The following is a 17,323-nucleotide window of genomic DNA, read 5'->3' as shown; positions in this document are numbered from 1 at the left end:
CCTAAAGTAATTGATAATTCACACAAAGATCAATGGGAGAAACTATTACATGAAAAGTTAATAGGAAGCTCAGTATGGAAGAATCAGGCTGTTACCACATGAAGCTACTGGTTAACCTTAGCCTCACTAAGCATGGGATGTTGTGTGCTTCCTGACATATTATAATACGAGGTCCACAGCAGCAGCTGCAAGCATTCTAGTCAAAAGAGTTGAGCCTGACTGTAATTAAACCTTGAAGGAGAACTTCTAGACTACAAAAACATGGCAGATAGAGGATGTAAAATTACCCCCACAAGGGAGCAAAAGGAAAAATTCGAAATGTCAGCTATTCTGTAGAAAACAGATCTGATCTTTTCGGTAAGTCAGTGATATGGAAAACTAAGTGGGAAGAAAGTACTGCTCTAGAATCAAAGGAACTTGAGGAACATACCGAGTACAGTGAGTGGGTGTTCTGTCAATGCCGATTCATGCATATCAGCTGTATAACGACATTGCTGGGCCAACTGATGAAGCCTGATGACATACTGATTACGAGGTGTTACCAAGGAATAAGAAATTTAGTCACGTACGTTAATAACATCATGGTTTGCTAAGAAAATGTTCGTATTTGTAAGAAATGCATTCAGAAATAAGATAAAACGGTGTAATATCTAAGATTTGCTTTATAACATATAGCAATAAAAACTTAAGGATATGAAGAATAGATGAAACCAGTGTGATGAAATCTCAATGTTTGTTCAACCTGGGTAACAGGCAGTCATTATGCCACCCTCTCTGCTTTTGTGTATGTTTAAAACTTATCACATTCAAAACGTGAGAACATTTAAGTATGTTCCTTCTAGCCCTTTATCTAGAGCACACAAGTATGAACAGATGCAGCTCCCGTGTGTGGGCTCAGTTGCTCAGTCATGTCCCACTCTTTGCAGCTCCATGGACTGTAACCTACCAGGCTCCTCGCATTGGCAGGCAGGTTCTTTACCACTAGCACCACCTGGGAAGCTCCCAGGTAGTGCCAATATCAGATACTACTCAAAATCAGAGGGAACTAATTTAAGATACCCCTAATACCAAAAGCATGTTGACCATGTTGATATTTGAGTAATTGAAAACATTACTTCATAAAGGAGGCTAACAGCTCCTGGAGTTCTGTAAATTTCAAAAAGAAGGCAGTTGAGAATTCTCAGGGGTTTTTTGGCTTCCCTGGTGGCTCAGAGGGAAAACATCTCTGTGCAATGCAGGAGACCTGGGTTCAATCCCTCGGTTGGGAAGACCCCCTGGAGAAGGAAATGACAACCCACTCCAGTATTCTTGCCTGGAGAATCCCATGGATGGAGGAGCCTGGTAGGCTACAGTCCATGGAGTCACAAAGAGTCAGACACAACTGAGCGACCTTTCACGTTCTTTCTCAGTTTTAGCTGAACAAGAAGTCAACTTGATTCATGTATTTATTTGAAAATGTAAATCAACACACTCAGATGGATTTATGCAATTTCATGGAATTTTAGCGGCAAAAAGGAATTTGCGGGTCCCATTTCAAAACCTATACACTTATAAACCATGTCTAAAGCATCCCCACACCCAGGGCCACTGTGTGCACAAGTCCAGAGGTGTCATTAATATCACGCTTTATACGTAGTACACAGTCTACATACAGTGGTCTCAACTCTAGTTATTAATATTATACCTCTATTGCCAATACTTTATCTTTTAATACTCTTGTTATGGTACAATTAATAATACTTATTTCAGAGTTTTGAAAATGAGGATTTAAAGAACCTAAAAGGTCTGACACAGTTTAGGACCTATTGGTTGTGTGGTACTCGCTAAAATATATGCTGAAGCCATATACCTCAGTACCTATGAATGTGAGTTTCTTTTGAAATAGTATCTTTGCGGCTGTAATTAAGAGAATATGGGGTATCCTCCAACATAAATGGTATTGTTGTAAGAAGAGATGAGAAACCAAACACAGAGGGATGACAGCCTTGTGAAGATGAAGGAGGTGATTGGAGTTAGGCCACCGCAAACTAAGGAATATATCTAAGGCTCCCAGAAGCTAGAAGAGGCAAGGAAGTGTCCTCCCCGGTAGTCTCAAAGTGGGCATAGACCTGATGACACCTTAATACTGTGCTTCTAGCTTCTAGAACTGTAAGAAAATTAATTTTTGCTTTTTAAGTTACCTAGTTTGTGGTACTTTGCTACAGGAGCCCTAGGAAATCGATGCAGTATTATAACGTGTGCTGCCAATTCTGAAAGTAGTGACATCTAGAGAAGGACATTGGTGAGGGCTGAGGACCTTCACCTACCTCATTCTTTAATGTAGGTAAACATTTCTCTTAATGCAACCGACTCGTTTTTGCAACTATATCATTACTATATGCCTCTGTCACCTCAGGATCAGTCAAAAATGAACGATAACCCCGTCTCTCCCACATCCTTTTCTTCCATAGTCGATGTCTTCAACTTAAGATCTAAACTCTGTATTTTTCTTGTTCAGATTTCATTCAGGGACTCCCTTGGTGGTCCAGTGGCTAAGACTCTGCGTTCCCAATGCAGGGGGCCCAGATTCGATCCCCTTCTCAGAGAACTAGATCCCACCTGCTGAACCTAAGTTGAGATCCTGCATGCCACAACTAAAAACTGAAGATCTCGAGTACTACAACTGAGACCTGATGGAGTCAAATTCACTAACTTTTTAAAGATTTTATTCATAAGTTCCTCCTGCTATTATTCCCAGCCATCAGGATCTTTTTGTAACCAACCAACATTTAATGTCCTCTTCAACTTCATATTATGCAAAACTGTGGTTGACATGTCATCTGTATTCAACCAAATCATTAAGAAAATAGTGTTCCAAACAAGACTGAAGAGAGGTCCTTTATTGTAACAGAGTGTGTATCAACCCATTACTCACCACTCTGTCTAATGTAATTCAAGTAACATAATCTTAATATTGCATAATAAGCATGCATTTCTGTGTTCCAAAAGAATTTTTAAGCCTAGTATGCTTTCATAAGTGCAAAGTAGTATGATTAATAAATTGTTTGTCAAATGCTTCTTTATCTTCCAGTCTAGTCACCCCATTAAAGAAAGCAAAGTATTGGTATGGTAAAACCCATGCTGGTTATAGCTGCATTGAAATCTGACTGTCTTACAATGAAATGTTCTCAAAACTGACATCATGGTCATGTACCGATTGAGAAATATCTTTTGCTTTTTGAGAATTCAGATTAAACTTCAACATGGATGATATTTATCATTGAAACTTAGAATCATAACTCAGAGGAATGAGATGCAGAATCTAAAGAATTTTGTTTAGTGTCCTCTATTTAGGAAGGACAGAGTTAGGTCTTATAATAATTTGAATCCAAATAATTGCCAGCATGAATTTCTATACACACCTCTTAGACATCAGATGCATTACAAGTGTGCTCACCATAGCTCTTACAGTGTGAGTGGCCCTCCAACATTTCTCTACGTTCAGTACAGCCACTGTTTTGACAACACCCTTTAAAGATATGCTCTACTGTTGGAGAAGGGCCATTTCCAATGACTCAGGGCATCAAGAAGGGGTCTTTTACATGAATGGATAGTTTCTTAAATATAACCCATACTCTTCCTCCCTGTGAGCCTCCTTCATTTTGCCTGAGTCCCAAAAGAATGAATCACATCCTTTTATTTAAATTACATTTGACAGAGTGGTAATGGATTGAAACACACTTTGCAGGAAGGCTCTGATAAAGCCTCTACATGACACGTCTCAAGTCCTGGAAAGAACTGATCCTATTTCTGCTCTTTCCTCCTCTCTCTAGGTCCAGGCTCTCCCATTTCTTCAGAACTCCCTCAGAATTCAACAACAACAACAAAAAAGATGACGACTCCAAGCTTGCCAAGGCCTTTAGAACAGTTATTTACGTTGAGTCACTTTTGAGTCAAAATCACACTGAGATCACCCACAGCAGCTGCGAAGAACTAGTTACTTTCACTTCTACGTAAGAACGATTAAATCGCACAAAATTCATAACTTTAAACAATCGATTTTCAAGGGACAATTGCTCAGCCCTAGATCAATTTTCAGGATAGTATTATTTAAAGAGGGGACAGAGAAATCTTTCAAGAATCACATCAGTCACTACATGACTTACTGACCACCGGGAGTGGTGTGAATAGCTGCCCACGCTCTGCAGCCAAACTAACCTCAACCCACTAATCACGATTCTGGGAACCACCGCTGTCCACTATCAAACAACATTTGGTTTTTCAAATTAGTCTCCTAGCCCTAACAACTGGGCTGCCAAGGAATTTCAAAAGCTAGCTTTTGACTACAAGAAAAAGGCATTACAAAATGAAATAGATTACAAAAAGAAAAAATACAAATGGAAGGTGACCAGCAACAAGGGGACAGAATTAAGTTCTCTATCAGACTTTATTACATGAAGGGGAAAGAGAGCCGAAAAAAAATTAAACTTTGGATTTTCAAGATAAGGTCAGACAATTTTTACCATTTTCAAAGGGTTACAACGTGAGAGATCTGTTGAATGAAATGGGTCTCTACATAAAGACTACAGAATTTGACAAACAGTTGAGAAGTATTAACTTGAAGTCGTTTGGTCAACTCCAAATTTTACCAGCTGCTTACACTTTTAGGATTGTAGCTTATGGTAAACCTTCTTCTTAAAAAAATAAAAACTAATGTTTTCCAAAGTAGCTACAGAAGCTGTAATGCACTTCCAGGTTAACACAATATCTAGGCTTAATATCTGCCTCACAGTCATTAAAATTGTGAGGTTGGTTAAGTTTGCCTTTTGGTGAGAAGGTCTTGTCATAAGGACTCTAGGGACCAAAACCAGACATTTCAGTAAAACTGAAAGCTCTCTTTATGATTCTTTTTCCCTTCCTCTCCATGAGGAAGTCAAGTTATTCACAGCAGCAGTCTTACTGGAAATTGTAGCACAGGTTTGCCACCTGAACCTACTGGACAGAGAGAGCAAGGCAAGTACAAAACCTACAGAACTTCCTAGAACAAAGCACAAGGAAAAGAATGCAAAGTGCGCCCTCTATCGGTCTATTTTAAAAGCTGGTGGCTGGTTGGATCGCTGAATCCATAGATAGGTTAAGAGACCAAGGCCATCAGAGTAGGAAAATTCTAAGTGTGGTGACCCAGCAGCAAAAATCTAGTAAAAGCATGCTTGGTCAGAAGTCAAGAGTGCTCTGCCTGGTTCTGACCGGTCTGTGAACTGGCAGCGTGATACATACAAATCCCATCAATGCCAGCACTGCACATCGTCAGCTGGAAAATTGCAACACTGATTTCTAAAACTTTATATTACTGTTTAGTTAACGAGATAAAAATTAGACCATACGAGAAGTTTTAACAGAGCCCCTTATTTTGTTTATTTTGTACTTTTATAAACTTTTTAGGGAATAGAGACAATATAACAACTATTGCCTTTGAGAAAGGGATTATTAGCCAAGTAATTACTTACTGAAATAAGTCTTGAGGTAGTGTTTCCAATGTGTCCTCATATTATGAAGTACACACATGGCAAATGGCTGGAAACACACACTGAAAATAAACTTTTAGGAAACAAATGTCTATGTGAATCTGAAGCAGCCAACGGGCATCATGCTCGTTAATACTGTCTACTTCTATTTCTTTAACCAATGCTTCTTAACTTCTTTAAGGAAAGATAACCATGGCCACTTTAAGACTGCAATGAAAGCTCTAGAATCTCTCTTTACACTCAAAAAAAAAAGAAAGAAGGAAAGAAAGAAAGTATTTGAAGACTCACAAAATCCCTGGCCCCATCTCTGGACCCCAAGAAGCTTTGCTCAAAAGAAATGTACAGAGCCAGTTGTTTTATAAGTGCTTTTAGTATATTTCAGCAGGTAACGAAAAAATCAAATGGCTTTAATTGTAAAGGTTTTCCCCAAAATGACTAGATAAGGTGAAGAACTACCTAGAATTATAGTTGCTTAACATTTAAGAGTAAAAATAATACTTACTAGCTTTCCTCTAACCTTGATTGGCTATTCTGATCATATGATGGTTTCATGATATAAATGTGTATGTATAAACTATATGTATATATTATATACATATACACATACACACACACCTACAACACACATATTTATATACAAATGCACAAGCACACCCTCAGAGACACGTACGTAATTGTTCTGGCTACTGCTGCTGCTGCTAAGTTGCTTCAGTTGTGTCCGACTCTGTGCGACCCCATAGACAGCAGCCCACCAGGCTCCCCCGTCCCTGGGATTCTCCAGGCTAGAACACTGGAGTGGGTTGCCATTTCCTTCTCCAACGCATGACAGTGAAAAGTGAAAGTGAAGTCGTTCAGTGGTGTCCAACTCTTAGTGACCCCATGGACTGCAGCCTACCAGGCTCCTCCGCCCATGGGATTTTCCAGGAAAGAGTACTGGAGTGGGGTGCCATTGCCTTCTCCGGTTCTGGCTACTAGAGTACCCGAAATTAAAGTTCCTATAATTCATATTCAAGAATGATGATTTAAAAAATTAGCAACACAAGCATGAAAGCTTTTACCAGATCACACTATAATCTTCAGTCAGTCAGTTCAGTCATGTCTGACTCTTTTCGACCTCATGGACTGCAGCACACCAGGCCTCCCTGTCCTTTACTATCTCCTGGAGCTTGCTCAAACTCCTGTCCATTGAATAGGTGATGCCATCCAACCATCTCATCCTCTGTTGTCCCCTTCTCCTCCTGTTTTCAATCTTTCCCAGCATCAGGGTCTTTTACGGTCCTAAACCTCAGTTATTTCACCCCCTCAGCCTTAAGTTCCTTAACACCAGTTATGTTAGCATTATTGAGTTGCAGCAAGTTCTGAGGTTCAGTGAAACTCTGGATCCAAAGAATATCTGAATGATTTTAAAGGTGATTTCTTTTTTTAAAATGAATGCTTATGTTGAAAGTGTACTTTGTTCAGGAAAAGTCAGTGAGTTCAGGAGGGCTGGGTTCTAGTTCTAGCTCTCTTTCACTTAACTATTGATTTTTTTAAATAACACATTTCAGTAAGCACCTCAGCTTCTTCTTCAGTCAAGCCAGTCTCACTTCCTTCAAAAGGCAGCAAAATGTCTCTGTTCTCCTGGTAGGCACTGGACAAAAACTACGTAGTCTATTCGCATCTACACCAAAACTTGTTGTAATACACACACACACACACACACACACACATCTGTCTCTCATAGATATGTCTACATAGCTATATTAGTCTAAAGTCATAAATATAAGATTGAATGTCTGCCTGCACTAATTTATGTTATTAATGTGATTGCCTTTTAAGAAGATAAAAACTACTTTCTTTTTGGTCTAAATAATTATTCATACAGACAAAGAGTTTGGAAATGAAAATCCCTTTTGGCCCTTTCTTTAGAAGTATTTTTATTTATTTCTAATTTTTTTATTTGTTTTTTTGTTTTTCTAGAAGTACCTTTAGATACAGGTTACTCCCGGTTTCCCCTCCCTTGCCCCAACTCATCCTCTATCATCCACATAATAAACAGATATAGGAGAACACACAAGGGCACTCATGTATTCTGTGAAATGCTGAGGACCATCAGAGGCTTCAGAATAAGGCCAGACTGGGGATGCTGTCATATGTCAGCACTGCTTATCTTTAAACTCTAAAGAACAGTAAATATTGAAATTATATCTATTATCTAATTATTCATTCAAACTTCAACTATGTGCAAAGAACTTTGAATTTAAAAGAAAAAACATTTCTAATGCCATTTGCAGCAACATGGATGGACCTAGAGATTGTCATACTGAGTAAAATAGTCAGACAGAGAAGGAGATACATTGCATGAAACCCCTGATATGTGGAATCTAAGAAGAAATGACACAAATTAACTTATAAAACAAAGAGAGATTCACAGACTTAGAGAACAAAGGTATAGTTTCTTGGGGGAAGGGACAGTTAGGGAGTCTGGGATGGACACGTACACACGGCTATACTTTCAATGGATAACCAACAAGGACCTACTGTAAAGCACAGGTAACTCTGCTCAGTGTCGTGTGGCAGCCTGGACGGTGGGGAGTCGGGGGAGAATGGATACATGTATATGTACGACTGAGTCCCTTCACTGTTCACCGGAAACTATCACATCACTGTTAATCAGCTATACCCAAGACAAAACAAAAAGGTGGAAGCTGACCCCCCAAAAAAGAAAAACATTTCTCATTAAGTCTTTAGCATTATTTTAAGAGCAAACAACAAAATCTCAATGATGTTTTGTTCAGGCACAACTTGTGGAGGAAGCACTCTAGTTGGCCTGGTTTGAGAAGTATGACACCACCCGTATGGCAGAAAGTGAAGAGGAACTAAAAAGCCTCTTGATGAAAGTGAAAGAGGAGAGTGAAAAAGTTGGCTTAAAGCTCAACGTTCAGAAAACTAAGATCATGGCATCTGGTCCCATCACTTCATGGGAAATAGATGGGGAAACAGTGGAAACAGTGTCAGACTTTATTTTTGGGGGCTCCAAAATCACCTCATGTGAAGAGTTGACTCATTGGAAAAGACTCTGATGCTGGGAGGGATTGGGGTCAGGAGGAGAAGGGGACAACAGAGGATGAGATGGCTGGATGACATCACTGACTCGATGGACGTGAGTCTCAGTGAACTCCAGGAGTTGGTGATGGACAGGGAGGCCTGGCGTGCTGCGATTCATGGGGTTGCAAAGAGTCGGACACGACTGAGCGACTGAACTGAACTGAAGATGAATGTTCTGCCCTAGAGGAGCTCAATATATAGAAAAGATGGCACATATGGCAAAGTAACCAGAATAAAGGTAAAATGAGAGTCTTTTAGGAGTAGCATGAAAAGTTAAGCAAGCTTTTAGGGAAAATTCCAGGAAGGCTTCACAGAGGCAATGACATTTTATTTAGCTGGGCACCACCGCATGCTCAACAACACAAAAGCATGAACATATAATGGTATGGTTGAAAATGAAATAATTTAGTATAGCTTGAGCATACAGTACTTTCATGGTGGTGGAAGATTAGAAAAAGGCTGCGATCAGATGGTGGAGCACCCTTGAATGTAAAGTGAAAGAAGCTGGGACTTATTCTTAGGTCAATATGGAGACCTGGGAGGTTTGAGGTTTATTAGCAAAGAAGTAACATGCTCAGATCTGTGGATCACATTGAGAAAAATTCAGTGTGGCAGCATTGTCAAGGATGGAGTGAGGAGGAAGTGGATGATGAGAGATGAGGAGTGAGTGAGAATCTGAACTAGGAAATACCTTTGGGGATGGAAAGTGTGGGGTAGATACAAGCAACATTTCTGATGCCTCCTACCAAGACTGAATAAACCAATAACAGAGACAACAGGCAAGCCAAAGACTGTAGTGAGGCTTCCAGCCTTGACACACAGAAACCCGTGAACAGGAAAAAGGAACACAAGCAGAGGAACATATTTGGGAGAAAGCATAGAAGAGGGAATGTGTTGTCAAGCTTAGTGTGCACGGAATGGAATCTATCTACATATGAGGGTGTGTGAAGTATCTATCCATATGGCAGTAGCTGGGAAATCAGAAAGTAATATAACCTGAAGCTCAAAAAAATGGGGGATAGAGCTCAAGGACTTTACATGGAAAAAGCAGTTGAGCATACAGGGATGGATAAAATCCTCCAAGGGAAAGAAGATAAGTAAGGAAATACTAGCATATTACGACTGTGAATAAGGAGACCAAAGAAGGAAAATGCACAGAATATGGGAGGCAAAACTAGAGTGCCGTGTCACTAAAAAAAAAAAAAAAACCTTGGAAAGGAGGGATCATCCTAGTGACGGGAGGACCGGAACAACATAGGCGGGGTTGGCGTTGAGGCGAGTATTGAGCATGGATGACCACTAAGAAAATCCTTCCCATAAAACAGAGGAAGAAGCCAGGTTGTGACAGATTGCCGAGTGAGTGAATGAAAGAGGATCATAAGGCAAGACAAGAGAAGGGCTGAAGTGAAGCAAAAGACTGGAAAGAAATATGAGAAAGAAGGAAATTTCAGGACAAGAGGGATAGCAGCATGCTTGAAAAGAGGGCTACTCATACAGAAAGGTCCTAGAGGCGAGAAAGACGGGGAGGGGTGGGCCTTGGAAAGAGTAAGAACACTGTGTCCTTACCCATTCCCTCTCCTAGTCCTCAACCCCTCACCTACAGCTTTCCTCTGACCCGTGTCCTGCTCCTGAGAACAAGATGAAAAACGGGAAAGATGAGCAAAAGCCCTTTTTAGTTACAAAAAGCCAACCATCCATGGTCATACTGTCCCCCCTCCACACACACCTACATATACACACACGTATAAGCATGTAATAGATATGCCTTCCCTATCATATATGATTATATATTATGTACTTTATTAATTAGTGCCTTCCATATGCATTCCAGCTCAAAATGTGAAAACTTACCAATATGACACGCAACACTCTTTATCTAATGGTCAGTCCTTGACTGTGGCAGATAATGGAGGGGGAGGGGAACGAACATCACAACATTTTGAAAAAAGAATATTTTGAGCTTACTACCTCCTTTTAGCAGGGTGGTTCTGAAGTATTATGTCGAATGATTTGTCCGTCATCTATTTCCTGAACTTGTGAGGTGTAAAAGTGCTTATTTCCAGGAAAAAAAAAAAAAAAAAGTGGTTCAAACGGCAGTCAGTTGGGAGAAAAGGAATAAAAAGTGGCCGGGACAATCTATAAACTGGCCAGTTAGTCTCCGAATAAATCAAGAGGCGGCTGTTCATTAAGAAATTAGAAGTGTCATTTCCAACTTGTGATTTCTGCAAACATTGGATTCTACCCAGGCTGAATTTATAAACAGTTAACAAAGCCAGAATTAAGTGGAGGCCTGACGAAATGTCACCTATTCTTAATCACTTCCAAATTTCAGGAGCAGAGTAAGATGTTGGTTGGGACATGGCAACTTTCTAACCTCTGTGCATTGGTAAGATACTAACCAGAAAAACTCAGAATTATGTTGAAAGAAAAGCCCATTAACAACAGAAGAAAAGAAAGAATGTATTTATGCTACAAAGTTAAACATCACACCGAGCTTTTCTGAAACACTCTGGAACTTAAAAAAGCAAGCATACAAAATGTATTTTGAAGCTTTTAAGAGTAGGTTAATATGTTCCATGTGCCATTTTTATTTTCAAAGAATACTTTGAGAAATAAGCTATCATTAAAAGTACTTGTGAAACTTGCAAATATCTCCACATCTTTTCATTCAATTTTTAAAAATACAAATTAATTCAGCGCTACAAGTTTTAAGAGAAAGCATGAGTCTTTTTTTTTTTTTAACCAAAGTTGCCAGAAACATACCACACTATTTGTGATAAACATTTGTTTCATGGAAGAAGCCAAGTCTAATCATAGGAAAATGCGCAGTTATGGAGGGAGAAGCTGAAGCTTCAGTAGGGAAAAGCCTATAGCAGGAAACACTTGTCATATCGCGCCCCCTACCATCAGACCACCAGAAACACAATTACATGTCTGGGAGCCTTGCTGCTTTTAAGAGTTTCATGAAGCAGTCTTCATAAATCCCTGGTAAATTTGTGACTGGTAAAAATCACTGGGACAAAAGATATATAAAATGAAATCACTACATACTAAACTCAAGAAGTCCTAGGAATACCATAATAAAGTCATGATATCTATCCACTTTTCAGTAATTCAGCCTGAAATGTGACTTACAACCAACTCCCCAAATAAAACAAATTGAATAACCCAGTTTACCATGCAAATAAATCATAAGCGGCCCAAGACAGATTCAGGCTATAGGGGTTAACAGTAGCTAATAATGACTGTATTTTCAAAAGGGACTGGAGAGTGAGAGGGCCAATGAGTTATGACTGTTACCACATAGACAAAACACAAGTTGTCAATCAGCTTTTCAAAACATTGGCATGTGTCTCCCCTCTATAAGAAATCCATCCACACTATTGTGTTTGTGCCTTACTTTCAAATATATTGCTGCCAGGCCCCAGCAGTCACTATCAAATGCATTTCTATCGTCTGGTTGTTTTCTAAATAAGCAGACAAAAGACTCGTAGGTGGCTAGCGTTGTTTATGATGGTCTCCCCTTAAGTTTTATCTGATATTCTAGTCTCTAATCCTCTGGCCATATTTTGAAATAAAGCATAGAGTTAAATGATATATTTGCTCTCTATTCTACACTGGATGCAATTGATTTTAACTGACTAAATTATCTGATCTCTGCCAAGAATTTTATTTCATTAAGAAAATGATATCATAGAGCATCTGAGATCATAGAGCAGACTAAACATAATGCCAAAGGAGTTCTGAGAATGCTCCACAGTGAAGGTTTGATTATTTGCAGATGGAATATGAAAAAAAGGAAAAGAATCAGATCCCAGGCATTAGCCTAACCAATCCTGATATCACTGCTGCCGACATCACAGCACAAAGTCAAGAAAATAACTGGTCTTCTAAGCCAGAGCACCTTTTTTTTACGGTACTAATCACTTTTCTTCCTAGAAAGTAATACTTAACTGCCACCATCCAAAACAAAGGGAAAAGGGGAAATGTTGGTACCACAACAGGCTCTAGCATGTCAACTGTCACTACTGACATGATTTGGCTAGTACTCAAGCATTCACCAAGGAACTAATTTAAATCAATCTCCTTTGGGAAAGCCAATTGTTTGGTATGCGCAACAATTGGTGTATGATCAATCAGCGGACATGAGATCAATTAAAACCAGCTTAAGCCTGTGAAGAGGGACAATTCACACAACCTGAGTTAGATCTCTATTCATTTCAATACTCTCACAATGCAATCCTTAAGCTTTCTTGCAAAGCAGAAAAGCTACTATCACCCTACACTGTCTAGCCAGCCCTTTAAGTAGTTCCACTTTTAATTAAAAACACAGTATGCCTTTTGTTGGCACAGATAGTGTGGTCACTTTTAAGGACCGAAGTTATTTTAGCCAGCAGCTTGAGGTTTGGGAAGGGACATCTGTTAAGGGAAACACACACACTTTGATTTTTTTTTTTCCTTAACAACCTTACTAGTTTATATGTAGTTTGAAAGCATTTGAAGTTTATTAAATTGAAAGGTTTGTCTGGCAAAAGTTACTACAGTGGCAAAAGTTGCACAGTTTAGAATTGGGTTTCTAAAGGTCAGCACTTGGGGATGTAGCAGTAATTGCCTTGAGATTTTGCTAAAGCAGCTTTGAAACAAATAGGTTTTGCATCAGACACTTAAGGAGGCATAGGCAGAACTTTGGAGATGGCACTGCAAATAAAAGCATGCAGTATCGCTTCTGGCCGCAGGGGTGCTGTAAAGCCATGCTCCACCAAAGAGCATCTATGTGTTAAGTTCTACTAGAGCAACAAGCTCGATTCCTCCCCATTCAACCACAATGCAACAAGCAGTGCGGATCAGAAAGACATCGCTGAATTAGCAAGTCATTTAATAAACAAGAATTTGGCAAGGGGTTTTAGCTCTTTCTGTATGTTGAATGTTAGTCTTTTCAATTAAATAGACTGTAACCTCTATTTATAAGGAGGAGGGTGGGGGGAACCTCTCCAAACACTTTGACCACAGTGTAATCAAAACCTGCCAGCTCTACCAAGTGATACCTGGAAAGAAAATACTGGGGTGGAGAAAGGAAAAGGGAGGTGAAGCAGATGGAAAGGGACTTTTGCAAGACATAACAATATTAAACTTTCACAGCCTCTGGGAAGAAATTCCTCCCTAATGTACTTATTCAGAAAAACTTGTGAAGATAAGCATTTTCGAAATGTCAGAAATGAGAGACCAAGAGTAAGAGAACCGGGGGTTGGAGAAAGGGGTGTCCTTTTAAAGCACAGCTCCATGGTGTCAATTGCAAAGCAGAGGCGGCGGAAATCGCACACGACCAGCTGTCCTGGGCTCTGCCCTCGGGCCGGCCAACCTTCAGCCCCGCGTTTAGGTGAGAACAGCTTAACGACGTCCTAAAAAGCTTTGAAAAAATAAAGGCGCAAAAAGCTCTCTCCAAAATCTGGATGCGGGACTGGAGATTCCATAAAACGAGTCAGAAACAACCCACATCACAGGTCGAGCAAGACGTTCACATCCCAGAAAAATCCAAATCTGTCAACCTCAGGACAAATTCTAACTGCGCAGAAGTCCAAATTGCTAGACCAAGATGGATAAACTCTGGGGAGCTGCTGTCCACCTTCCGCGAGGCAGTAGTGCAAGGTGAGCGTGTGTGTTGGCGGTGGGAGTGCTGTGGTTTGTGTTTAAATCCTTCAGGAGACTTCATTGTGTTTAGCGGCCCTTCCCCTAAAATGAAGTTAGATTAGCTGCAGCCGCAGCAGGACTCAAACACGGGCGCACTAAATCTTCGGGGAAGCTAGCTCTCTGAAACCTTTCTGGAGGCTTCCACTGGCCTTCCGGCAGCGCACACATGTGATGGAGAGGGAGGGGCGGCTAAAAAGCCACAAGTGAGTGTCACCGAGGCCAGGAACCTCAGAAATAGCTGCTTGTGAGGGAAGTAAACGCAGAGGGCAAACTCGGGCCTGTCCCCAAAGTATCATTCTGCCAGCGAGCGTTCCCCCCAGAACAACCTGCGCACGAGCTGCTGTTCAGTGTACCAAGTTCAGTGAGTCCTTCCACCTCGTCTTAAGGTCCAGAGGAAGACAGTATTGCTCTTTTCCTGGAAATGCAGATCCTCCACGACGACTTGGTACCCCTCCCCAGCCCTCTCGCTCGTGCTTTCTGGCCCACGCGCGCGCGCAGACACAGACACAGCACAGACACACATACACACAGTTGTAGGTAGGCCGGTCGAAAACCATCTGGGGACAGGGTTTGGGGCGCACGTGGGTGGCGAGGGTAGAGAAAAATGAGAGCAGGGGAGATAGTTGAGAGGACTAAAAAGAGAAAAAGACAAAAAATAACAAGGAAAAAAAAGGATGCCAGATTAAAAAAAAAAAAAAAAGACCTAAAGAGAAGAGTTCAGAAGTAGAAGCTCGACAGCTAACGTGGGTGCGGACCGCACCTCTCAGCCCGGAGCGCCCGCAGGAAGCCCGGCTCACCCGGCTCGCCGTGCCTCCTGAGGACAGAAAAGACCGAGCTCTCGGCAGCGCCCCGGGGCCCGGAAAGTGAGGAGCCCAAAGGCCGGGTGGAGAGCACGGCCCTGCCCACCTGAGCCCGGGGGCGAGTGCCGCCGCCGGCGCCCCCGACCCCACGCGGCTCCGGCAGAGTAGAACCCACCTCTCTTACTGCGTCTCCATCGATTGCCTTGGCAGTGGCTGTAATCCATACAGTTCAGGATGATGAGGGCAAAGGAGAAAAGACGAAACTGCATCTGGGCGGTCGGGCGGGGGAGAGACGCCTCTCAAAGTAGGGAAACTGGAGGGTTCATACGAGGAGCCGGCGCAGACGGCGCTGCTGGGGAAGACGCCGAGGGGGGAGCCTCCACTAGCCAGGGGGGCCGCGCGGGTCAGTTCGGCATCTCTCCGCCTTGAACCTGCGAGACGAGGAGGAAAAGCCGGGTGGAGAGAGGCCCAGGGAGGCAGCTGCCTTTTCACGCGTCCCAATTTAAGAAGGGAAGGGAGGGGGGGAAAGCGAACTCACTGCCTGGCGCGAGCCGCGGAGCGGCTTAACCCGGAGCGCACAGCTGCAGGCAACTTGGAGAGCAAGGTGATTACAATCAGTGAATTAGCAACCTCTGCGGACCTACAGGCTGCGACCCCGGGGAAGGGACGTTGCGCGGGCGCTTCGGGAAAAGACCTCCACGGTCCCCGAGGGTGCAGGGTTAAAGGCGCGCTCTTAGATCCTCTGGCCCAGCAGTGGGGTACCCAGGCGCTGTGGCCACGGTGGCGGGCGCGGGTCGCCTACCATGAGCACTCACGTCTCAGGCTGCGCGGCGTGCCTAGGCGCGGCGCTCCATCCCGGGATCGCGAAGCGAGACACCTCGCTAGCACGTGGGCTGGGGAAAAGTTTGCCGAGACCCGCAGGGAGCGCGTGGCAGCTCTGGGGTGCGGGCGGCCGCGGTGGGTTCGAAGCGCGTGGAGGTTCCTCCGGACTGACCGCGCCTAGCAGGAGCGCGGCTGGGCGGGCGGGACCACAGCCTCTGGGATGCTGCGTCCCCGCCGGTGAGTGCGATCCTCAGGCGAGGGGCACGCCCGCTCTCACTCTCTGGATCCGTATCCAATTGTGCGGTTTCCAGAGCTCTCTCCACAGCCACTTTTCAGCTAAGATTTCTCTCTTTCAAGCTGTGGGAGACAGAACGCTCCTGGGAGGGCGAAGGGATGGCGAGCGCACTTTCCGATGGAGATGCAGCCGGGCCCAGGCTTGGGATGCTTCTATAAGTAGGTGGTGCTGTGGTCCAAGGCAACTAAGTCAGGGCTGCCTTGGAGTTCCTGGGTCCTAAAGCCAGAATCTCTCGGGTTTCCCTGAGGTCCTAAAGAGCGCTGACAGCCTCCAGAGAGCCTACCCCCAGGCGAGACCCCTCTGCGCTTTCCTGGAGTAGGGAGCTAAACTGAAGAGTGGATGAGATGGAGGCGTACCCCTAGGCTGTGCCAGCCCTACAGCCCAGCTGTCTTCACCCCCAGGGCGTCTGCTCTGGTGCTCTAGGGCCGGTTCCAACCTCAGCGCCGACCTTCCTGCGGGAAGACCCGACTGATGGCTTCTCCTAGACCTTCCTTTCCGAGCTCTGAGCCGGGACTGCTGTTTCTAAAGCGGAGTTTAAACTTGAGCCTCAGCCCGAAAGATGCCACACCTCTGATACTCTTACATTTACGCCTTGGCTTTGTTTTATAGGAAGATGTCTTAGCACAGCTGAATCTAAAACGCGTCCTCGGTTTAGGGAGGGAAAGGGGTGTTCCAATCCTTTGCTTACCCTTAGAAGTCTTTCTTGACTTTGTGTCTCCTCCAGAAAAACTTCCAAAAACCTTTGATCCCTTGCTTGCAGTATTCTAGAAATTAGGGCCTTGCTTCTTCAAAGAGAAGTTCAGGTCTTACTGAAACACTTCTTATTCATAATCCTCCTCCCTTCCCCACCCTCGCAGTCTCCTTAATTGAACTTTTAGGTGCCTTGAGTTTAGGGAATACTCTGTTTAACGAAGTGCTACATACTCTTGATGCTATTAGATTTCATTCTGGTGAAATCTTAGGTTCTGAAGTCATTACTGTAGGAATGAATTTACTGCCTAGGCAAAAGATAAGAATTTATACTGCTAACCAGGGGTTTAGGAATGTTTGCAAATATGACCACAAGTACCATATTATTATGCTAGCATTTTGTACCATTTGAATTTCTCTATGCCTTCAGTTTAAGA

General features: G+C 42.8%; 1 protein-coding gene across 16 annotated transcripts in view; it reads right to left on the bottom strand.

The window, feature by feature from the left end:
- RSPO2 (R-spondin 2) overlaps positions 1–16,476 on the bottom strand; it is a 181,737-nt gene extending 165,261 nt beyond the window's left edge. For 3 of the 16 annotated variants that reach the window (XR_008702334.1, XM_055546442.1, XM_055546440.1), the window contains exons 1-2: positions 15,895–16,362; positions 15,255–15,510 (exon numbers count right to left, since the gene is read on the bottom strand). Coding sequence is in view for 15 of the 16 variants with exons in the window: in XM_055546442.1 (XP_055402417.1) it covers positions 15,255–15,348 (94 nt within the window). In the remaining variant the exon portion in view is untranslated. Of the gene's footprint in view, positions 1–15,254; positions 15,582–15,617; positions 15,793–15,881 lie in introns of those variants that run through there. The other 13 variants (XM_055546426.1, XM_055546431.1, XM_055546433.1 and 10 more) reach the window with 10 other exon arrangements.
- Between the last annotated feature and the right edge of the window lie 847 nt (positions 16,477–17,323).

Source organism: Bubalus kerabau, chromosome 14, assembly GCF_029407905.1.
Source record: "Bubalus kerabau isolate K-KA32 ecotype Philippines breed swamp buffalo chromosome 14, PCC_UOA_SB_1v2, whole genome shotgun sequence".
Classification (NCBI taxonomy): Eukaryota; Metazoa; Chordata; class Mammalia; order Artiodactyla; family Bovidae; genus Bubalus; species Bubalus kerabau.
This window is presented reverse-complemented; position numbering and strand designations above follow the sequence as displayed.